The 25620-nt window shown below is 39.8% G+C and overlaps 2 protein-coding genes across 2 annotated transcripts in view; one reads left to right on the forward strand and one right to left on the reverse strand.

Annotated features, from left to right (window-relative positions):
• Window positions 1-25620, reverse strand: part of LOC108701997 (traf2 and NCK-interacting protein kinase) — a 1005599-nt gene that overhangs the window by 898030 nt on the left and 81949 nt on the right. The gene's annotated exons all lie outside the window — the stretch shown is intronic.
• abca8.L (ATP binding cassette subfamily A member 8 L homeolog) overlaps window positions 1-25620 on the forward strand; it is an 85866-nt gene that overhangs the window by 3323 nt on the left and 56923 nt on the right. The window contains exons 2-6 of the mRNA XM_018235043.2: window positions 4648-4824; window positions 12598-12665; window positions 19593-19697; window positions 20046-20262; window positions 22782-22937. Of these exons, the coding sequence (XP_018090532.1) occupies window positions 19593-19697; window positions 20046-20262; window positions 22782-22937 (478 nt within the window). The 5' untranslated portion in view covers window positions 4648-4824; window positions 12598-12665. The remainder of the gene's footprint in view (window positions 1-4647; window positions 4825-12597; window positions 12666-19592; window positions 19698-20045; window positions 20263-22781; window positions 22938-25620) is intronic.

The following is a 25620-nucleotide window of genomic DNA, read 5'->3' on the forward strand; positions in this document are numbered from 1 at the left end:
AACTCCTAACTCGCGTCTCCTCCTGCCTGTCCGCTATCTCTACCTGGATGTCGCAACGCTACCTTAAATTAAACCTCTCTAAAACTGAAATGGTTCTCTTTTCTCCAACTAACACCAATAACATCCCGGAAGTATCCATCATAGCTAACAATTCTACTATCACCCCCTCTCCCCAGGCCCGGTGCCTTGGGGTTATCCTAGATTCTTCCCTGTCATTCACTCCTCATATCCAGTCACTTCTTAAATCATGTCACTTCCACCTAAGGAACATATCCAAAATACGACCATTTATCACCCAAAATGCAGCCAAAATTCTTATTCACTCTCTCATCATATCACGTCTATATCAGCAGTAAAGAGTGATTGAAGTTTATCAGAGCACAAGTCACATGACATGGGGCAGCTGGGAAATTGACAAAATGTCTAGCCCCATGTCAAATTTCAAAATTAAATATAAAAAAATCTGTTTGCTCTTTTGAGAAATGGATTTCAGTGCAGAATTCTGCTGGAGCAGCACTATTAACTGATTAATTTTGAAAAAATGTTTTTTTCCTGTGACAGTATCCCTTTAACTACCAAACGCAACAGCACATACAGTACCACATTTCACCCACTTAATTCGATCTTGCCCACTCCCACACCTTGTGTATTACTCCCTTCCCTTTAGAGTGTATGCCTATGCATAGGGCCTTCCTCACCTTTGTGTACCTGTATAGATTGTGATGTATATAACTCCATATGTTCTATGTATACAATTCATGTGATTTTGTTGTATAATCACATTTACTTTACAGTGCTACGCAATATGTTGGCGCTATATAAATACATGTTAATAATAATAATAATAATAATAATAAAGAGTCTAAGAAGGCAAATCATTTAAAAACTATGAAAATGAAAGACCAATTGAAAAGTTGCTTAGAATTTAGAATTCTAGAAGTTAACTTAAAGGTGAACCATCCTTTTAAGCACAAAATACCAGTATAGAATTGTCTTTGCATCAATGGATCCGTTGTGTTAAAGGCGATGCCCAGCAATTATTTTCCGTAATGAAACAAATTTGGTATGCACCAAATCCACACTATTTTAGGATTAGGCTGAATCCTATGTGAAAGCTTCAGCTGAATAGCGAACCAAATATGAACCCTAATTTGAATATATAAAAGGGGGGGGGGAGAAGGTTTAGGGCTCTTGCACACTGGCGTTTTTAGCTGCTCTCCCCTGCGTTCTGGTTTCATGCGTTCAGCCGCAGGGGAGCACAGGAGTAAATGTACGCCATTACTGTCAAGGGGGCTGTACTCACACAGACACACAGACACATGTAAGCGTCGAACGCAGGTAAAATGCAACATGCTGCATCTCATCCTGCATTCGGCACTTACATGCATCTATGTGAGTACAGCCCCCTTGACAGTAATGGCATGCTTTTACTCCTGCAATCCCCTGCGGCTGAACTCATGAAACCGGAACACGGGAGCGCGGCTCAAAACGCCCATGTGTAAGGGCCCTTAAACATTTTTTACTTTTGTGTGACGAAAAGTCATGTGATCTTTTTTGGTTCTCCCAGGCACTTGGATTCGCCCAAATCCAGCTGAAAATGGCTGAATCGCGAACCAAATCCTGCATTTAGTGCAACCTAGGGATGCACCGAATCCACTTTTTTGGATTTGGCCGGACCCCTGAACCCTTTGTGAAACATTTGGCTGAATACTGAACCGAATCTGAACCCTAATTTACATATGCAAATCAGTGAGGGGCAGGGAAAAAGAGAGCTGCGCACAAATTTTTTTTACTTCCTTGTTTTGTGACGAAAAGTCACATGATTTTAAGGATTCGGTTCGGCCAGGCACAAGGATTCGGCCGAATCCTGCTGAAAATGGCCAAATCCTGGCTGAATACTGAACCGAATCCTGGATTCGGTGTATCCCTACTAGCGACCATGCAATGATTTGAATAAGAGTCTGGAATATGAATAGGAGAGGCTCTGGATAGAAAGATGAGTAATGAGTGGCAATAACAAATGTGGAGCCTTACAGAGCATTTGTTTTTTTTAGATGAGGTCAGTGATCCCCATTTGAAAGCTGGAAAGAGTCAGAAGAAGAAGGCAAATAAAAAAAAAAAACTATTAAAAAATAAAGACCAACGGAAAAGTTGCTTAGAATTAGCCATTCTACAAGGTTAAGGGGAACCAATCCTTTAATTAAATAATTTAAAAATGATTTGTTAATATAGTTGCTGTTGAAAGAAGCGTCTGTTCTTTTTGTCCACTGCTTGCCTGACTACTCCAACCAAGCCCTCAATAAATGATCTATTCTACTTTAGCTTTGCTGTCTCCCAAATTGGCGTTTGGCCAACTTTGTACTACTTTGTTTGAGAACTCCAGAATGACTGTATGAAAGCCGTCTGCCATCAATGTCCGTGATTTAGTTTAATAAGCATTTCCTGTTAAATTCAGCAATAGGAGAAGGGTCATCCAAGAATCTGAATAGAATGTGCAACCTTATAATATGTACTGTAACAAGACAAGCATTTTCCAAGAAGGACAAATGCAACAATTAAGCACTTGTATACGCACAACAAAAATCCTTGTGGTTAATGACATCCGAGGTTTTTTAATAGGAAACTCTGCTTTAAACACAAAACATAGAAACATAGTAAGTTAGGTTGAATGGCTGGTTTTGTACACAGATAAAAACTTGATGAATGTGTGTCTTAAAGGGGTGGTTCACCTTTAAGTTTTAGTGTGTTATAGAATGCCCAGTTCTAAGAAACTTTTCAGTTGGTCTTTTACAGTTTTTGAATTATTTGCCTTTTTCTTCTGACTATCTTTAGCTTTCAAATGAGGATCACTGACCCATCTAAAAACAAATGCTCTGTAAGGCTACACATTTGTTAATACTTTGTATTACTCATCTTTCTATCCAGGTCCTCTCCTACTCATATTCCAGTGCCTTATTTAAATCAATGCATGGCTGCTAGCACAATTTGGACCATAGCAACCACGTTGTTCTCTTTTCCCCTTTTTCTCCTAATTTACATATGCAAATTAGGGTTCATCTTAGGTTCAGTATTCTGCTGAATCTTACACAAAGGATTCTGCCTAACCCTAAAATAGTGTGGATTTGGTGTAGCCCTAATTTGGACACTAGCAGCCAAAATTGCAAACTGGAGAGCTGCTGAATAAAAAGCTAAATAACTCAAAAACCACAAAAAATGAAAACCAATTGCAAATTCTCTCAATATAATCTTCTACCTCATATTAAATGTTAACTCAACCCCTTTAACTGTTTGTTGATCCAGAGGAATGGAAAAAATCCTTCTGAAGCCTCTCCCTCTAATTTGCCTCGGATTGGGAAAAAATTCTTCCTGAATCTAAGATACAGTGCCCCAGAAACTACTGCTTTTCATACAGTTCCCAACAAACGACTGCTTTCTAAATGGGCTTAATGAAGTAGTTTGCACATCAGTTTTGGACTGGGCCCAGGTGGCAAAAATCTTGTGCGCACTCTGTGTGCCAGTTGCATGTGTATAAATGCGGCGCCACGCGCATGTGCACACAGGCCTGTGTAGACACACGCCGAACATGCGGGCGCGGCAGGGGGGCCATGGGGCGGTAGTCCCGGTGGGCCTCGGGCCCCCCAGTCCGACCCTGATGCACAGGGATAGGAAACTGGATCGGGTACAGAGAGTGGTTGTTAATGGTACATTCTCTACTTGGAGTAAGGTTCTTAGTGGGGTCCCTCAGGGCTCGGTATTGGGTCCACTTTTATTTAAAGGACCAGTAACATCAAAGATTTTTGTTAAAAAATTCGTTAGTATACAACGAAAAATAAACACCAAGACAAATTAAACTTTTAAATAAGCAAAGCCTTTTTTTAAGAAATAACTTACCGAAACTCCACTTCCCCTCTTTTTCAGAAAAGGCGTCAGGGCGACCATCCATGCTGCGGTGCTCGATTTCTTTTTACCCGTGAGATACATTCAATTATAAAAAGAGTTGGGGCGCAACACAACCATGAAAAAAGTTCCTGGTGGTGCCAAATTAGGGCTGTGATTGTCTATTGGTAGGCCCTATGTAGACTGGCATCTTACAAGAGGCTCTGTTTTGCAGCACACCTGGTTTTTATACAATCAAAACTTGCCTCTAAGCCAGGAATTGAAAAATAGCACCTGCTTTGAGGCAACATCTCCAAGGGTTTGGTGAGCAACTCCAAACTCAATAGCCACTAGTTGGGGATCATTGCTTTACAGGACCAGTAGCAGCTATTTTTTTAAATTATTAATTCAACATGACATTATTTGTCAGAAATTCACTTCCATTACGTCCTACATGAACCCTAGCAAGGGTTACCACCCATGTCTCCCTGGTAGGATGGGTAGCACAAATTATTATTTTGTCTTTGAAGCCCCCTAATTACTCTTTCCCCGGTATGTTTTTTTTTGTCCTACCTGTGGATAGTGTAACAAAGATCAAGAAGATCTAGTCTCTTAGGAGCTTTATATGTGACTGGAGGTTACCTAAGGGTGAATGTCTGGTTGAGTCAAGTGGCCCTTGGGAAGTTAATGTGTCAGTATTGTCTATCAGACATTGGGTAAGGGCCTTGGTAGAGCCCTATACATATCACAGTGCTGTGTTTATCTGTACAGGTGTTTGGGTGGTCTGTGCCTCCTTTGCCGGAAGCAATTTCTGGCTGGATGAGATGTAAAAGCTCCAGGGGGAAAGTCTGAAGCGGCGCTATGATGTTACACTTATAGATCTACTGCACCAAAATGCCTCCAGGGAATTCAGAGCCACATTTTCTACCCTTTGGAACTATGTTTCAGGTATATATAACCCTTCTATGACATTTTCTGTGACTGCAATGTAGATATAACATGCTACTCTTCTGCCAGGCTGTTGGGCTTAGTGTTACATGGGCAAGATACTTTGCTCTGCACTTATGGTATGTTTTTTATCAATTTTTTGCTAGATGTCTAGGTTCCCCTCCAAGAGGACACAGAAAATGAAATGCCAGACGTGTGTGTGGCCTCTACCTGATGATCCTACACATAAGTCAACGTTTCTAATGTCTCGCATTTCATAATGTCTCACTATTGCAGAATCTTTCTCCCCTGGAGTATTTATGAAAAGACCTGACAACCACTACAGGGAATCGGGCAAGATTCCCATTGACTTTAATGGTAAAATAACTCAATTCACAAAAAAAGTGTAGTGAATGAAAGATTTGTTTGGACGGCATGAAAGATTTCCATTCAAACAAAGCATTTGGTTTGAATGAATCAGTTTTTTTTTCTACCAAAAAAAGGTCAGTGCTCAAAACAACTGTCAAAAAGATCCAAGAAAGGTTTTTTTTTTTTTTTTAAATATCTAGAAACCTGAAACTTTGGGAGAAACTCAATTTCTACAACTAAAATTTTTCACCTTTAGTTTTGACTAATTGACCCTTATGTGGACGTTGAGACAAACTTTTAGGGTATTTACGTTTCTTTGTGCTTGCTGTCTACTAACCCTTTTACTGCCAGCAGATTTGGTCACTTGAGAACTTTTATTGCCAGACAGTTTTTGAACAGTTAGTGCTCTTTCACTTTAGGGACCTTTCCAGTAGGGGACTTAAAGGAGAACTAAACCCCTTTCTAATAAAAACCCCTACCCCTTAATAAAAACATAGTCCCCCTCCCTGCTCCCCCCCACACAGGAGTTAATACAAGTAAATACCCCTGAGCCAGAAATGAACTCTTGTTGCAGAGTCCTCATAGCGGGACTCACGGGGGCTATCTTTAGCCGCTTCGGTAATCTTTGGGTCTTCTACTGGTGCTTCAGTAATTTTCGATACGGAGCTTCCTTACTGAGATTATCGAAGCGACTAAAGATGGCCCCTCTTGAGCTCCGCTGCGCTGACTCTGCAACAAGGGGTAATTACTGGCTTAGGGGTATTTACTTGTGTTAACTCCTGTGTGTGTGGGGGGAGCAGGGAGGGGGACTATGGAGGGTAGGGGTTTTAATAAGGGGGTTTAGTTCTACTTTAAGGTTTAACCAAGAAAAACTATATATTGTTTCTTTTTTCAGAACAACTTTAAAATAACAGCAGTAGGTTAATCTGAATCATAATTCCAAAAACATGTTTAAGCAACCAATGAGGACTAAGGAGCCAGCAACCTTCTTCCCTATGCTGAAGATTCCTTGGAAAGCTAGCATATTGATCAGAGAGCCACAGCTTCTCTGTTGGTGTGAATACAAAGTAAAGATACATAATGTGTGATGCTGAATTCTGCTTTTGAAGTTTAACATTACCTAGAGATACCTCAGGCATGAACACAGCAAAACAAACTGTAATTGTCTCTTTAATGGGCATGTGATGGCAAAAAAATAAAATCCCATATTTACTTTCTTTAATGAAAAAGAAACCTATCTCAGATATACTTTAATTACAAAATGTGTATCGTTTTTGAAAGAAACCTGACTATATGCAGTGAAATTCTCCCTTCATTTACTGCTGTGGATAGGAATTGCCTCAGGCGCCTGGCGTGTTTATACAAAGACACTGTTGTTTTTGCTCCCGTTCCATATTGCCTGATGAAGCAGGAAATGCCTGTGAAACGCGTTGCAATACTGTTTTGTGAATAAACTATTATTGAAAATTACCACTTTCGTTGGTGTCTGCTTGGAGGAGGTAAGTTCATTACTACCTCCTCTGAATTACCCATTGGGTTTTTAAGTGCTTTTAGCTATTTTTATCCTTTTGGCATCTCTGTTTTGTCTTACTAGTATACAAAATACGGCATTTCTACCTTTATTTTATTTTAGACTTTACTTCCCCTTTAAAAAATTAACCCTAGTAAACTAACAGTCTCGCATCAATTTTTGCAGTAATCTAACAGACATGTCACAGTATATTTAATGTGTTCATCTTGCATTTTTGCAGTGATCTTACTGCCAAAATGGTTAAATGGCACGACAATGCACAGTTCATTTTTTGGGGTTCCCAGGCTTCATTTTCACCATAGGCCCCATGCTTAGTTGAGGCACTATATTAGCTCTGCTTTAGTGTGGAGGACAGGTTAAATCTGCTTGTTGTCATGTCAGAGAGACTATGGGGCAAATTTACTTGCCTCCGACTTCGCCAGGCGTAGATTCGCCAGGACAAAGCTAATTCATGAAAATCTGAAGTTGTGTCCAGGGTTCCGAACGCTTGCGAAGTTGCGCTAGCGATAATACGATAAGCAGTTCGACGTTACGCTAGCGATGCCTAATTAGCATACGGCGTGAAGTTAAAGTACAATGGACGTATATGTTGCAGTAACTACATTACACTACACAATGCCAGGGAACCTTAATAAAATAAAATAAAGTTGTTATCAGTGGCGTAACTACCGGGGGTGCAAGAGGTGCGGCTGTATCAGGGTCCATGGCGTCTGCACTCCCTATGGGGCCCGCATGCCTGGAGGGGGAAGTATGTTTCAAAAAAAAGTTTTTACTGTGAGGTGTGGGCAAGTTTACTGCAAGATTGGGTATGTGATGTCATCAGCAGCTGCTCTGTAAAAAAAAATGCAGAGCGGTTCCCATCTGTGATGGATGATTGTAGCAGCCTGGAAGAAGTAATGTGCTCTGGCATCTTTACTCTGTGTTGCAGTCTGCTGCCGAAATTATATATGACCAAAGACGGGTGGGAGTGAGTTGCCTTTTAAAAGGAAGTAGGCATTTGCTCGCTGCTAAAATAAATGTATGAGCTGACAGGTTAAATAAATGAGTGCCAGCAACTCTCTTGACCAGTTCCTCTCTTTATAAAATGTACAATATATACCTTGGGCCTCTGCTAAACTTTCAGGTAATGAGAGGTGCCTGTGCTGTACCTCAGCAATTGCTCATCTGCTCATTCTGCTTACAATTATAAGTTGCCATCAATATTGAAATGGGCACTGTTGAAAATTTAACTGTGAAATTTAACAGATTGAAGGCAGTTCTAGAACTGGGCAATAAGTGTCAGCATAGTTGTTTTACTTTACCAGCATTTCTTTTTTATCCTTTTTTGAATTGTTTGCACTCTTCCTCTGACTCTTTCCAGTTTTCAAATGGAGGCCACTGACCCCATCTAAAATAAATGCTCTGTAAGGCTAAAAATATATTGTTATTGCTACTTTGTATAACTTATCTTTCTAGTCAGCCACTCTCCTGATCATTTTCCAATATCTTATTCAAATGAAAGCATGGTTGCTAGGGCAATTTGTAGCCTAGCAACCAGATTGCTAAAATTGTAAAATGGAAAGTTGCTGGATAAAAAGCTAAATAACTGAAAAAACACAAATAATAAAAAATGAAAACCGATTGCAAATTGTCTCAGAATATCACTTTTTACATCATACTAAAAGTTAATTTTGAAAAGTTTCTTTTGAAGTGCATAAACTGGCTTTCACTTTCAGTTTGTATTCCAAACCATTTTGGAATATTTATTTCCTAACTGAGTTTGAGACTCTGGGGTACCATTTAACTGGTATCTATTTTAGCCTAATTTTATTAGTCTGTGAATTCATGTATAGTTTAAAACCGAGTAATTAAGAAAGTTGTTTAGTGAAGTCATTCATTAAAGGAGAATTCAACCTGTGGGGAAAAAAACGACATTGCCGGAAAATTTGTAATATCGGCCTTGGCAGGTGTTTTACCAGCTAGGCCGGTAAAATACCGGCCGGGTGGCAACCTTAAACCCGGACCCGTTTCCTGCACTAAGCCACAGACCTTCCTTCTCTGGGACAGTCACGGCAAAAAACACAGGGCGCACACGCATATGCAGCGGGGGAGGCGGGGGGAATTAAAGTTACAGCAGGGGCCCCAGAGGGGGGCCCTGAGACATCAGCCCCGGTGGGCCCTGCGTCCCCCCCAGTCCAACCCTTTGTATGGACCCTTTGTATACCTGATCCAATAGTCAATAGTTTTTAAGTTATTTAGTTTTTTATTCAGCAGCTCCTCGGTTGGCAATATCAGCAGTCTGGTTGCTATGGTCCAAATTAACCTAGCAACCATTCACTGATTTGAATAAGAGGCTGGAATATGAATAGAAGAGGGCCTGTATAGAAAGATGACTAATAAAAAGTAGCAATAAAAATAAATGTGTAGCCTTACAGAGCATTCGTTTTTTAGATAGGGTCAGTGACCCCCATTTGAAAGCTGGAAAGAGTCAGAAGAAGAAGGCAAAAGCATCACTAGTGCTACTGCTGTCATGATTACAACTTTGAGAAAGGCTAGAGAGCTAGACAAAACGTCAGCAACTCCTTTTGCTTTAATACATTTTCACCTTATTTTTTCATAAGACCTGAGAGTGCTCGCCTTCTTTATGGATATATATATATATATATATATATAGTGAATAAAGTACCCCCTCTTGTAAAATATAAGGATATTATTAGTTACCGAGGAGTTTCATGACCATATAAAAACACGAGGCCGAAGGCCGAGTGTTTTTATACAGGTCATGGAACTCCGAGGTAACTTCTAATATCCTCATATTTCACAACTGGGGGTACTTTATTTATTATAATACACAAAATTTAGTGAGTCATGTGACAGAAATGACATCACTACTCACCGTTTATAAGGATATAATTTACAGGATATTCATGGCTTTTGTGTATTATATATATGTGTATTATATATATATACATATATAAACAAGAATTTGTTTGATCCCCAATCATGAGCCCATAAGTGTTACAATTTTATAGTCAAAGCATAAAAGTAAAAGGCAATATTTATTCACAACCATGCCATAATATATACTTGTTAAAAACAGATTAAAAACAAGCGGTGCTGCGTGTGGGAGGAGGGATCCCCCTCCTTTGAATGCTTGACCCCACCACCCGATTAATGTAAATCAGATGTGAGGAAAAAGCATATAAGTTAAAATAAACCAGCTGCTGTTCTATCCATATAGACAATGCACAATAAAGGGCAAATCTGCCTAGGATACATGGTGTACATTATGGCCACATTTATAATGCACAATAAGAAACAAAGCAGCATGTGTAATATTATATCAGTTCTGTGGTGTTTATACAAATGGCCTGTAGATGTCACTGTGCCCAGACTTATACTATGTATACTTCCTGACAGCTTAAAAAGTGAAAGTTACTGTTGTATAATGGCTGCAGGAGACGACTCTGCTAATAAAGCACTGTTATACTCTACTCATCCTTGGCTACCCAAAACATAACAAGTTCATTGTTGACATAAAAGGATTTAGTCCCAATATGCAAAGGCCTTACAATGCGCTGAATCAAAATTGACGTAATTTCCCAAGGTTATCCAATGTGGCTATTAACCCAGCAATTGCATGTATGGGAACTGTTGAATTAATTGGGCTGGTGATCCCAGTAGATATTTTGGAGCTGAAAACAAGTCCCAGTGATCCAGACCGAAGACCCGGTGTGGTGATTAGATAAGTACTCTGGCAGTAAAGTCTGTATATACAGTGTCAGACTGGGACACCAGGGGCCCACCCAAAAACCTTTGACCAGGGGCCCACCACTTAATCTAAGACCAGGGGCCCACCCGTAGTACTATTCCTCTCCTCACTCAACCTCTATTCTCCTAGTCTCTTTTCTTTACATACTATACTCTATTTTTCCAACTAATGTTTAGCAGCATGAGGGCCCAGTGACACCTGATATCCCGGTGGGCCAGTCCTAGTTGTAGACAATGTGTTCAGTCCAACGGCATAATAAGCGACCCAACGATCGCAACCTTACGAACATCAGTTCGGCAGTCTATGCCAATAATACGAATATTGTAATTTACATTCATTATTTATTTTCTTTTAATTTCATGATATTAGGGGATACATGTACTGTTAATAATATGTTAATAATATGAATGAATTTTGTTCCAACGGTGCCACCTGCTGGTCAGTTTCCCACCAGTCTGACCACCAAGTAGTCAAGGAAGTTGTCAGGAGAAAGAAAGTGAGGCTGCTCTGATGTTCTTCTGCTTAGGAATAAAATTAGAAACCTTTCTCACATCTTTCCTAAGCAGAAGAACATCAGAGCAGCCATTTTCTTTCTCCTGACAACTTCCTTGACTACTTGGTGATCAGACTGGTGGTAAACTTAGCAGCAGGTGGCACTGTTGGAACAAAATCCATTCATTAACAGTACATATATCCCTTAATATCTTGGAATTAAAAGAAAATAAATAATGAATGTAAATTGCAAAAATACTTAGAATAGCACCCTCATCAGTTTTACATTCACTTATTTTAAAGGCTTACTTATCCTTTAAGTGTTAAGAAGAAACCCTCTATGGCAGTGGTCCCCAACCAGAGGCTTGTGAGCAACATGTTGCTTACCAACACCATAAATATTGCTCTCAGTGGCCTCAAAGTAGGAGGGAAATTTACTAAAGGGCGAAGTGGCTAACTCTGGCGTAAATTCGCTGGTGTAATTTCGCCAAGGAGATAGACTCTAGCGCAACTTCGCACTCTAAAGCCAGGAGAATTTTCAGGCTGGCAAAAGAGTGTTACTACACAAATTCACTTAGTTTTTGATTTTACTGACCGTTACCTCTATTGCCAGACTTGCCTTCGCCACCTCAGACCAGGCGAAGCGCAATAGAGTTGATAGGAGTTCCTCAAAAGAATTTTGAAAATTTTTCAAAGTCCCAAAAAACGCTGGTGTTTTATTTAAAGGGTGATAGACTGAAAAAGATTGTTTTTTGGGGTACCCTGCTTCCCCCCTACATTTCTAAAAATATGGCAACTAAACTATACTGTGGGCACATGTGCAGGGCAATATAACAACTTTATATAATTTTATTAAGGTTCCCTGGTCTTATGTAGTGTAATGTATTTGCTGCAGCATATACGGCCATTGTACTTTAACTACATGCCGTATGCTAATTAGCCAACACTAGCGTAACTTCGAACTGCTGATCGTAATTTCGCCAGCGTTCGGTACCCGGTGCGCTACTTAGGATCTTTGTGAATTAACGATGTCCTGGCAAATTTACGCCTGGAGAAGTGTTGCAATGTGCGCGAAAGCCTGCGCTGGCGGATTTTCGCCGATTAGTGAATTAGCCCCTATGTGCTTATTTTTCAATTCCTGGCTTGGAGGCAAACTTTGGTTGCAAGTAAAAGACAAAACTATTGTTGCACAATAGGAATAGGTCATTGTTATCATACTTTTTTATGTTTGATAACAAGTTCCTCACAACATAATCGTAGTCGGCAAAACAGTAAGGCAGGGGAGCGTAATCAAACTGAACATTTAAGAGCAGGCGCTCATTAATCCTCCAAACAGACGTAAACAAAATCTAACAAAAAATGTATTTAGTACAAAAGTGGTAGCCTTACATGTTTAATTTGGGATTTGCCTGTTGAATGCCTGCTCTTACACAACCAGTTTAGTACAAGCTCCTCCCCAAAGTGCTTGGACAAATAGTACTCAGAATTTTGGACAGCGAGGGCTGCAGCTGCATCACTGGCTGGGGAATATTCCCTTTGAAATCAGATACTTCCACAACTGCACTTTGGATTTTGTGTCAAATCCAAAAAAACATCCGAATTGAAAAACATGATAATCATAAACACTTTAAACTCTCTCTGTCTTTGTTAGAATCACGCTGGAGTGTCCACCCTGTGCTAGAACTGGGCTCTTATCTGAGAATTTGAGACGTATTCAGAGTAAGTAAATCATTTCCGATTTCATGTGGATAAAGTGAGGCTTTTAGCATTAGGTTTTCTCTATGTATCATTAGGGGTTGTTCACCTTTGAGTTTACTTTTAGTATGATGTAGAGAGTGATATTCTGAGACCATTTGCAATTGTTTTTTATTTTTTATTATTTGTGGTTATTGAGGTATTTAGCTTTTTATTCAGCAGCTCTCCAGTTGGCAATTTCAGCAATCTAGTTGCTAGGGTCCAAATTACATTAGCAACCATGCACTAATTTAAATAAGAGACTGGAATGTGAATAGCGGAGGACCTGAATAGAGAGATGATTAATAAAAAGTAGTGATAACAATAAATTTGTAGCTTTACAGCACTTTTGTTTTAGATGGGGTCAGTGACCCCCATTTGAAAGCTGGAAAGAGTCAGAAGATAATGGCAAATAATGAAAAAAAAAACCTATAAGGGCTATTCCACACGGGGAGATAGCCACGCGTTTGCGGTCGCGGCGACAAAGCCCCGCGCCAGTCGCCGCGACCGGCGCAGGCGACAGTTTTGTATGGGCGCCTATGTAAAAACGCCTGTGCTAACCACACGAGGCGATGCGCTTTTCAACAGTCGCCTGAAAATGCCTCGCCAGGCTTTTTCAGGCGACTGTTGAAAAGCGCATCGCCTCGTGTGGTTAGCACAGGCGTTTTTACATAGGCGCCCATACAAAACTGTCGCCTGCGCCGGTCGCGGCGACTGTCGCGGCGCTTTGTCGCCGCGACCGCAAACGCATGGCTATCTCCCCGTGTGGACTAGCCCTAAAAATTAAATAATGAAGACCAATTGAAAAGTTGCTTAGAATTAGCCAATCTATGACATACTAAAAGTTAACTTCAAAGTGGACCACCCCTTGAAATAACACGTATGATAGTGATATAATCCTAATCCTGTTTTGTATTTTCTGCATTTGTGTTCTTATTTACTGTTTGTTTGGGACCACCAATATCTTTTTATTTTTTTTTAACATGTGGGAACCCTAGCCACCAATATTTGTTTTTTTACTGTGTGGTGGGGAGGGCAGACCTGTAGGTGGGGCATGAGGTGGGCGCAGCCCAGGGGGCCCAGGAAATTTTGTCGTACGGGGCCCTGCGATTTCTGTTGGCGGTCCTGCCTATACATGCTGCATGAAGGCAGAAGCCTATACAGTAGAAGCTGACCCTAACGCCCTTCTTATTTCGGGATTTCTGTCCCGAAATAAAATGGGTGTAAAAAAATGTATTGTAAAGAATAAAGCTATTATTTCATGTATTTTTTTTATAAATGTCTGGTTTGCTTATTATCATATATTAAAAATATAATTACTGTATTAATGTAATATCAGCACTTAATGTTATTAGCAGCACTTCCTATTTGTGCCTGTGAGTTATACATCCTCTTAGACCAGTGCTGTCCAAGTTCTGTGGTACCGAGGGCCAAAATTTTACTGGCCTATGTGGAGGAGGGCTGATAATGGAAGTCTGTGTTGGCCACTCCCCCTTTTAAACCACACCCACTGTAAATCACACCCATATTACCACAAGAACTTTTAAGATCGTATCCACATTAACGTTGGTAACACACCAAAAAACCAAATAGTTGGTGCTCACTGCAGGGAAATCCCTCATCACTCATATGTGAAAAATCGAAGTCATGTTAAAAACATACCCTTAAATCCATATGCCTCATCCTCCCCTGTGGATAATACAACAACCCCCCAACACATGATTAAACACCTTAGGGGCCCTTAACAACAATTTCCAAATGCTAACAAACCCCAAGAATAAACCCCTAACAGGCTTACATCCCACAGGTAGGGTAGGGCAAGCAGCACTGGGCAAGCAGAGAATGGCACACACAGGGAGGCAGGGCCGGGCCAAGGTATTTTTGCACGCTAGGCAAAGGCTTCAATCAGTGCCCCCCCCACCCAGTCCTGCATTACCATTTCCCACCTTACCAGTCATATGGCCCCCTGTACCTGTGCCAGCATCTTTCATATTGCCTCCATTTGTACCTATACCAATGGCAGTCAATCCCTCAGATTGCCCCCAGGCCCCAATCTTTATCTGTGCCAGCATAAGGCAAAACATCCATCATATTTTTACCCCCAATCTGTACCTATGCCAGCGGCAACCAAAAGAATCCATCATATTTCCCTCAAACATCTGTGTACCTGTGCCAGCAGCCACCATATTGCTCCATGTACCTGAGCCAGCAGCAGCCAATCCCTTATATTGCCCCCAATCTATACCTGTGCCAGCATCAACCAAAAAATACACACTATTGCCTCCATATATGTACTTGTGCCAGCAGCAGCCAAATATCCATCATATCATCTGTTTACCTGTGCAAGTAGCAGCCAAGATATTGCCCACAAATATGTACCTGTGCCAGTAGCTGCCAAAAGGGAGCTGGGGAGTGATTCTGTCTGGAACAGGGGGTTTATAAAGTTTAAAAACTATTAAAGGCCAAGCTAATCAAGGTTTAAAAAAAGAAAGAAAGGAAATTCCCTTTAAAAGTGTTCCCCGCCCCTGCAGGGAGGGAGGGCAGAACAGAGCAGTAGACTAGTAATGCTATCAGTCTAATATGTACTACATACAGTGACACAGTGCTGGTGCACCATTAGCATTTTGAATAAGGTGTGAACAGGTGAACAATGTGGGCAGTTTGTCTGGGTCTCAGGTGTGAACAGTACAGGCTTTAGGATATAAACAATAGAGGTGTCACAAGTGTGAACAATACAGGGGGATCACAGGTGTGATACAGGGGATTAGAGTCTGAATTTGAGGTTTAAACAATGCAGGGGCCAGTTTATCTCTACAGTGATACCTTTTAAATCTTACATATGGTAAACAGACACAGCATCTGGGGGGCCAAAGAAGGGGGTGCGGACTATATGTTCTGCAAGGCAGTCTCCTTCTTCCTGTGTCTCTTAACATGTGGCAATTAATCATTGTAACTGCATAGAATTATCTATTTCACTGTATTGGGCTGTGTACCATGACATATGGCCTTAGAAAACTGTTCCAGAGGATTTAACTATATGATGGTCTTATTTGAAGGAAGCTAAGGGAAGCAAATGTTAAAGGTGTGATTCACCTTTAAAGGGCATGTAAAGGCAAAAATATAAAATCCCATTTTTACTCTCTTTAATGAAAAAGAAATCTATCTCCAATATACTTTAATTAAAAGATGTCTACAGTTTTTATCATAAACCTGACTGTATGCAGTGCAATTCCCCCTTCTTTTACTGCTGTTGATAGGAATTGTCAGATGGTCCCCAACTGCTGTGCAGGTAAACGATAATACTTTCAAATGGCAGCCCCCACCTTACTTCCCAGAACTCGAGCAGCATTGTTGGATTTCCTGTAGAGATTTGTATCCAGAGACGCAGTGCAGTCTCTATATTATGATTATTAATCAGTCTTGCTGTATTGGCTTCTATGGCAGATATTATTTGACTTGTGCTGTTTTGATAATTTATGACAATCCCTAAGCTTAACCTCCCAACTGAAGCCCAGACCACACTGAGCATGTGCGAGTCTTGATATTGCAGAAATGTCTAACAAAGTTACAAGATGACAGCCCCCTGCGCCAACTTTGAAAGCATAAATCATTTGTCTTATTAGGCTGCTGGTGCAGTAAGTTCATGTTTATATTTAGTTTACATAATACAGCATTTCTAACATTATTCTATTTTAGACTTTAGTTGCCCTTTAAGTTAAGTTTTAGGGGCTGATATACTAAAGGTCGAAAAAGTCAGCGTTATTTATAGCATGCCTTAAAATTTTTATCACTTCTTATATCTTTAGAATTAACGATCAATTCACTAAAAGTTCACTTGTCTAACTTAAGAAGTGATATTTTACGTTCGTTTTAGATGAATTGTGTGCGGTATTTTATAGCATGCTTTATTTTGTGTGATATTTTAGGGCATTTGATATTGTCATACGGTATTAGTGCAATTTATAGCACCTAAGACATTCGGGATGCCACTGGCAGAGTAGAAGTCTCTTTTTACAGTGTTCTAGTCATTCCTTTACCTGGGAAACTTTATAAAATTCCATGACACAGAACAAGTGCATTCTGGATCTGCCCAAGGTATCATGAAAATGGGTTAGTGGCTGTAGGTAAGTCTCCAGTTCCTCATAAAGGTCTTTAATTGCTGCCCTACAGCTCCTCACTACATCTTCCTCTATTAATCCATCTGATGTTGCTTAGTAATGCCTACTCCTGGGAGGTGTTCATTTCACATTGATTATTGCATTATTTTATGCTTTTATCGCTTAAACTATGTTAGTGAATAATGCGTTAGGATTTACTCTATTCTATAAGTATCACAATGCGATTAGAATACCGCTGTGCAGAAGTGTAGAATTAACTCTTGCGCTATGTCTATTAACACATGCGAAAATACTTTGATGAATCATTTCTAATTTGGGGCATTTTGCTCTGCCGAAAAATTTGTGAATTTCCTGCGAAAGTCAAAAAATTTGCGAAACGGCGCCGGCATCTTGTTTTTGACGCCGGCGTCCATTTTTTTGGATGCCAGTGTCTGTTTTCGGTGAAATTGAGCTGGCGTCCAAAAAAACGGACACCAGCGTCAAATTTCTTTGGACGTCGGCGAATTTTCAATGGCAAATTTTCGCAGCGATTTCGCGAATTTATTCACCAGCAGCGAATCGCGGGAATTCGCCATGAATACGTGCCTGCCGAATAAATTTGTCCATCGCTAATCATTTCTTAAATAACAAGTCTTGAAAAACGCACAAAACTGTGCGTTAAGGAATATCAACCTTTAGTGAATCAGCCCATTAGTATCTTATAGAATGGTCAGTTCTAAAAAACTTTTCAATTGGTCTTCATTATTTCTTTTTTTTTTTGTGTTTACTTTTTACTTCTTCTGACTCTTTCAAAAAGCGGTCACTGACCCCATCTAAAAAACAAATGCTTTGCAAATGTAACAAATGTATTGTTATTGCTATTTTTTATTACTCTTATTCAAGCCCTCTCCAATTCATATCCCAGTCTCTTAATCAAATCATTGCATGGTTGCTAGAGTAATTTGGACCCTAGCAACCAGACTGTGGAGCTGCTGAATAAAAAGCTAAATAACTTAAAAAAAACACAATTTGCAATTGGTTTTCATTTTTTATTATTTGTGGTTTTTGAGTTATTTAGGGTTTTTTTTGGGGGGTGGCAGATTGACTGGCAGTGAATCTCACATGCAACACTCTCTCCCAAAATGACTTGGAGGGTTCCAAACCTAGACAGATAAGAGCTCTTGGCCGTGGGTTAGACTGGACTCCAAACAGTTACAGCAATTCTGTATTTTGGTCGAGAAGAAGATTTTTGAGAATGGAGAAGTAGGAAGAATTCACAGGCACCAATACTGCAGCATTAGTTAGCGGTTAAACGTGGGCAACCGAGGCAAGGCAGAAAGGAAGGAAGTTAGGAGCCAAGCAGCAAAGTAAAAGTAGAACAGAGTTGAGAACAACACAGAAGGCAAGTCTGAAGCAGGACCAGAAGAGTATGATTTAGAGATCGGTGATTATTGTGTGTCTGTTCCTTTTTGGATGTGTATGACACGTTCTGACACCCTAATGTTCCATTTATATAGAGAGTAATGCACACATTTTATAAAAGATAGGAATATCATAAGTTAGCAGGGAGATGGCTGTATGAAGGTACAAGGCCAAAGGCAGACACAAAAGAACTTGTTTTTGATTTGTAAGGGACAAGAGAAGTGAAGAAATTGGACGAAAGACATTTTTTTGTGTGCTTAAAGGGGTGGTTAACTTTTAGTATGTTTTAGAATGGCTTATTCTAAGCAACTTTTCAATTGGCCTTTATTTTTTTAAATTATTTGCCTTCTGGCTTTCCAGCTTTCAAATGGGGGTCACTAAGCCCATCTAAGAAAACATCTGTAAGGATATGCATTTGTTGCTGTTGCTATTTTTATTACTCTTCTTTCTATTCAGGAAGTTGCAGAAGTGCCAGAAAATGGCAGGAGAAGGCAATTTTTGACACTTACTAGATTCAAGGGTTTTTCCAACACCGATTAGCACTGACACTAATCCAAAGATATTTTGTGTTGTTTTGTTGCCCACATTGGAACAGATTAAAGTAGAAGGAAAGCTACAGAAGCAGTTTGTTTCCAATAGATTAGCCACAATATTGCAAGCTAGAACACTATATCTATTCTACAGAATGCCTTACAATACCTGTGTAAACAGCTCTAGAAGCTCTCTCTGTTTGTTTAGGATAGCAGCTGCCATATTAGTTTGTTGTGACATCACTTCCTGCCTGAGTCTTTCCTTGCTCACTCATAGCTCTTGGCTCAGATTACAGCAGGAAGGGAGGGAAAGCGAGAGGGAGAGAGGAGCAAACTGAGCATGCTCAAGCCCTAGCCCTGGAGGTTTATGCTGAAAACAGGAAGTCTGATACAGAAGCCCATGTGTTCACAATAGAAGGAAAGAAATGATGTGTTTCTTTTGACAGAGCATTACTTTAAGGGGTTACTGGTGCATTTATATAGACCTTTCTGATAAAGCTTAGTTAATTTTAGCCTTTCCATATCCTTTCAGTGCAGTAAAAAAAATGTCATTACCCTTTACTTTTTTTGTAATGCCAAAGTAAATTCTTACTCCATTTTTATTTAACTCCACTTTTATGAATCCCCTCCAAATAACTCATGGGGGTGCCTAATGAAGCTTTAAAAGTGTACATCATGCAGGACTCATGACTCCTTGACCCAACATCCTAATCCCCAGCTACCATGTTTCCAAAGCACCATAGACAGACAGATTTCTTGTCTCAATCCTATATTGTTCCTGACTGTCTGGTATAATGCACCCATCCACCCATGCACATACATCATTGCAGTCTCAAGACACATACAATTCTTTTGTCTTCCAGATGACGGACCGGACACTGAGAGAGACCAGTCTGTTCCAACAGACTATGATATTATTCTGGAAGAACCTGCTTCTGAAATGGAGAAGGAAGTGGCACACAATTCTGGCAAGTGCACAAACCACAATAGAATATAGAAGAGGGCAAAACAGTATGGGCTGTCCAGCTGTTTTTGGAAGATGCTGAAATTTGTAGCTCAGCAAAAGCTTTGGTGTAAACAGTATGCAGAACCCTGTCTATGCCACACATTATGGCCCACTAAAGGGTATAATACCAATATATTCAAAATAATTGTCTTACATTATAGTAAATTTCATATCTATCTGGGGGCTTTGCTAATGATCAAAAAGAAGTATTTGCTGGTCTTCTTTTCAAAACAACTGATTGGCTGATAGAGCTTTAACTATTTCTCTTCCAAACGAAAACAGGAATGTACGTTTTTTTTTGTCTGCACAGGAATGGCTACAAAACTTGGCATTTGTGTTCTTGATGTTTCTGGTATCTGTTATGGGCGTATCAACTTTTATGCAGTTGGAATACAACTCACCTGCTGAGGTCCTTGGCCGCCTGGATGCACTTAATGGCAGCAATCATTTTAAAGTTGGATATGTTCGCACATTTGCTACATCTAAGGATATTATGGAGAAGGTTGCCAAAAGCATAATTATCCCAGGTAGAATTCAATATTAAAATAAAGGTGGGACTCCCCTTTTAAATTAACATGTATTATGTTGCAGAGTAAAGTTACCTAAGGTCTTAATTTCTGGTGTTGGGGTATGGCAAATAGACCTTTTTATTCAGTTTATTCGTAAAGTGAAACTTAAATTGTAGACTTGATACCAGTGTCAGTAACCACTGTAACCAAAAAGCAGGTTGAAAATGAGCCTAGATTTTTACACTAAATATTGCCTTTCTATTCATCATTCAATCTCTCATTCAAATTATTGGCTCAGTCACCGTTGCAATGAAATTAAATTTGTTGTCTGGAACTCAGTACAAATATTAAAATTCAAAACTAGAAAAATAGAATCTAGTTGAAAACTATCTTATCATTTCATTATTTACATTATTTTTCCATTTAAATGTAAGACAAATATTCCCTTTAAGGGTCAGGGCACACAGACTTGGGAGATGAGTCGCCCAACGACAAATTTCCTCTTCTTCGTGGCAAATAATCTCCCCAACTGCCTTCCCTGCTGGCGTGATGGCACTCGGCGCGATTCGTTTTCCGAAGTCGCCCAAAGTTTCCTCGCACCAAGTGCCACTCTGCCGGCGATTTTATCCAGCGGGAAGGCAGGGGAGGCAGTTCGGGGAGATTAGTCGTCCCGAAGAAGATGAAATTTGTTGCCCGGCGACTAATCTCCCTGAATCTGCTTGTGTGCCCTGACCCTAATACAGGGGAAAACAGGAAGAAGATAGCTGGAGATTGTCAACTCTGTTTCTGTGTCACATTTTTGTTATCAATGAAAATTTCATATCTTTGAATCTGGTCCCACGTCTAGTGACTGGTAGACAGTCAGCAGTATGTAATTAGCATTTACTAGTCCACTACAGTAAACATAATAAAAGAGAACCTCCAGATTCCTGTTGTAACTGTACCAAGTATCTGGTTGATGTATATAAGTGTACCAAATTTTGCAACTGTTATATCACACCCATCCAATGCCTATATGAAATTACATTTCAGATATGCACTTAAAGGAGAGTGAAAGGTTACAACTAAGTAAGCTTTATCAGGAGGTCTATATAAATATACAAGTAAACACTCAAAGAAATGGTGCTCAGAGTCCTCTGTCAAAATAAACACCACATTTCTTTCCTTCTATTGTGTACACATGGGCTTCTGTATCAGACTTCCTGTTTTCAGCATAAACCTCCATGGCTAGGGCTTGAGCATGCTCAGTTTGCTCCTCTCTCCGTCTCCCATTGTGTACACATGGGCTTCTGTATCAGACTTCTTTATCTTAGCCCAGAGCTATGAGCAAGCAGGTGAGAGATTCAGACAGCAAGTGATGTCACAGCAAGTCAATATGGCAGCTACTATGCTAAACAAACAGAGAGAAATACCAGAGCTGTTTACTCACGTATGATAAACCATTCTACAGAATAAATATAGTTTTCTAGCTTGCATTATTGTGGCTAATCTGTTGGCAATAAACAGCCTTGGTAGCTTTCTTTCTCCTTTAAAAATGAAAGATGAATAGGAGACACCTTTAATGGAAGACACAAGGGATCACTAGTTTGTAGTACAGGTACTAATACAGTGCTGACTGCGTTGTCCCCGTCCCCATCTCTTCCAGCCCCATACCTAGAGCATCATTCAGCCCACATCAAGGCCCTGTCCTTACCTCCTGATACTGTTCTTGCCATCAAGTGCTGGACTTTTCTTGCGCCTCCCTGGGTTATAAATGACCCCTAAAGTCTTGAGTCATATGGTGGCCAGAAATCATAATAAATTCACCCAGGAAACAGAACATTATTATCAGACAATCAGACTAAAGTGCACCTTACGGCAATTATAACTATTTCACCATATATAGTTGATCTTCATTTCAACCATATTGATAGATAAAGATGATATAATGCACCATTTGCATTTTGTAGCCCATAGTGTAATTGAAACAAAAAAAAACCTTTGATGAAAAATTAAGTACACCCTATATCTATCACAGGCAGAAATTCCTAAAATTAGAATCAGGTCCCCAGATCAGGTGGAAATGATTAGAACATTAAGAGATGATCTTGGAGAAAATCTGATCTTGGAGGAAATCTGAGGCATTTAGGCATGAAGTGTGTGGTATCATCAGGTCTCCATTGAATAAGCCCTCTGAGGCCTTTAAAAATAAGGTTTTAGCTGCCTATGAGTATGGGAAAGGATTTAAAGGAACAGTAACACCAAAAAAGTCTTTTAAAGTAAAGAAATTGACTGTTGTGTTGCACTGGTAAAACTGGTGTGATGCTTTTGAAACTCTAAAATAGTTTATGTAAACAAGCTGCTGTGTAGCCATGAGGGCAGCCATTTAAAGATGAAAACAAAAGAAAAGGCACGGGATACACGGCTGATAACAGATAAGCTCTGTAGTATACAAGTATATTGCATTAGTATAGTAGTAGTATTAGTGCATTTTTGTGAGTTGCATCTCCTTTTTTTTAAAAAAAAAAAGAAAAGAAAAAAACCTCTTTTTTTTCCAGATATCAAAGTCCAAGAATATTCAGATGAGGAAATGCTGCTGAATGACATGGCAAATAGAACAGTGGTTGGAGTCACGTTTGTGAACAATTTCAGTTACCATATCAGATATCCAATCAATACTATTTCATATCCAAATGATTACTTTGCCTTTATGGGTAAGAGCATTCCTCATTTTTAGCATGTTTGTGTGGGTGTGGTGATCTTGATGGTACTTGTGCAAGATGTGTTATATGAGGATCAGTTCCCAATAAATGGGATGACTTCTGAAAACATTGCAGTTGGGACCTTGTTCTTGCATAGGACCCACCACTGTTTAAGATAGCCCCGACCTATAGGTTACATAGATAATAAAAAGGGCACACTCCCCTCGTGTAAAATCTTCATAACCATTAATTGTAGATAAAATGCACTTACAATATTTGCAGGCATCAATAGTGTATAATAACACAATTGGAAGATTAAATGTGCTTTCCAAAGATTCAAGTCCCAATACCAACGTGTTTCTTTATTAGGGATGCACCGAATCAACTATTTTGGATTCGGTCGAACCCCCGAATCCTTCTCGAAAGATTCGGCCGAATACCGAACCGAATCCTAATTTGCATATGTAAATTAGGGGTGGGAAAGGGAAAAACCTTTTTTACTTCCTTGTTTTGTGACAAAAAGTCACGCGATTTCCCTCCTGCCCCTAATTTGCATATGCAAAATAGGATTCTGATTCGGTTCGGCCGGGCATAAGGATTTTGCTGAATCCTGCTGAAAAAGGATTCGGTGCATCCCTATTCTTCACTCAAGGTGACTTCTTCAGGGTTAAAAAATAAATATAATGCCTCTTCACATAAACATTTCTAGAGGCAGAAAAGTCGCTCCACTATCCAGCAGTGGTATCAGAGTCACACAGTGGATTCAGTATAAATAGTGCTCCAAATCCAAATCTATAGGTTACATAGTTACACAGTTAATTTGGGTTTAAAAAAGGCAATGGTTCATCAAGTTCAACCCCTTAAGGTGCTTAAAGAGGAAATGATGTTCCTCAAATCTAAATCTACGTGAAAAAAGATCACGTGCTATCTGTCTGTAACGCTTTACTACTACAAGCACCTTTTCTCCAGAAAACAAACTGAATCTAAATAGTCTTTCCTTATACAGGTATGGGACCTGTTATCCAGAATGCTCAGGACCTGGGGTGTTCTGGATAATGTATCTTTCTGTAATTTGGATTTTCATACCTTGTCTACTATAAAATCATTAAATATGAAGCCCAACAAGCTGGATTTGCTTCCAATAAGGATTAATTATACCTTAGTTAGGATCAAGTACAAGGTACTGTTTTATTATTACAGAGAAAAAGCAAATCATTTAAAAAAAAAATTGGATTATTTGGATAAAATACAGTCTATGGGAGATGACATTCTGCAATTCAGAGCTTTCTGGATAACGGGTTGCCAGATAACAGATTCCATACCTGTAGTTTCATAGATTCTTTCCATTTACCACTACATATCTGTACTCTCTGCAACACAATGATATCCTTCTTATTATTCTTCTAGGGTCACAAACTGGAATGCTCAAGATAAAGCCTTGCCAGGGATCTATAAAAAGCAAAGGACTTAAGACAGACCCATAAAGTACTTCACTACCAATGCTAAAATTAAATTGTAAGCCTAAATCTAATAAATCTGGCCATACACTGAGATAGGATGACCTAGTCAGCACTTAGGTGGCCTAATAGGGTTGATATGCTGATATTGTTGGCTCTTGGGCCAAAGAATAGATCATATAGTGGCCTGTAGATACAAGGGCAACATCAACATGCCAATGGGGTCCTTGCCAAGATTAACAAATCTGCATGATGGTTAGTCAGCATGCTCTCCTGAGGGTCCCATGCATGTGCCAATAAGCTGCCAACTCAGTATGGAGTGGCAGAGTCAGCAGCTTTTATTAGCCCATTTATGGCCACCTTAAGCCATGATAGTTCACTAGTTGAGATATGTAGGCCACTGCATTGCATAGGCATGATAAAGCCAGCCCATGGCACTTGTTAAACAAGAACGCCCAACATCCCATACTAGATGAGCATGGGGTGGAACTACTCCCTAGTAGTCACCCATTTTCTAGACACTTCTGTTCTTTATAATAGTTAATGCAACTTTTGCTGTGTTGTGCAGTTCTACAATAGCATAAAAGCCCCCCATTGCTAATCAATGATATATCACAACAATACAGGAATGTCACTATACATTTCACCACAGACTGCATTTGTGACACTAATTAAGAGTTGGGTTTGCAGTAAGCAGAACAAATGTGTTATATGCATCTGATATTTAGTTTTATATTCCTTCCTTTTTAGTAATGCTATGTAGTATGCAACCTAAATTACTGAGCATTTGGGGAATTCTTTGGGATGGGAGATTGCAGGCTCAGCTATGTCCACTGGACGTTAACATTTTTTTTTAGCATATTAAATTCTAAGGTTTATTGTGAACACTATGGGGTAAATTTACTAAAGGGCGAAGTGACTAATGCGGGCGAACATTAGTCAGTGTGATGTCATTTTGGTACTTTGCCGATTTGCTAACAGTCGCTGGCGTAACTTCACTAGGTAGTATAATGTATTTGCTGCAACATATATGTCCATTGAACTTAACTTCCCGCCGTATGCAAATTAGGCAACACTAGCGCAACGCTACTTCGCCAGCATTCGGAGCCCTGGGCGCAACTTCTTTAGTGAATTAGCGTTGTCCTGGCGAATCTACGCCTGGCGAAGTGTTGCACTGTGGGCGAAGTCGTCGCTGGCGAATTTTCGGAGGTTAGTGAATTTGCCCCTATACCTTTTTC

Source organism: Xenopus laevis, chromosome 9_10L, assembly GCF_017654675.1.
Source record: "Xenopus laevis strain J_2021 chromosome 9_10L, Xenopus_laevis_v10.1, whole genome shotgun sequence".
NCBI classification, from domain to species: Eukaryota; Metazoa; Chordata; class Amphibia; order Anura; family Pipidae; genus Xenopus; species Xenopus laevis.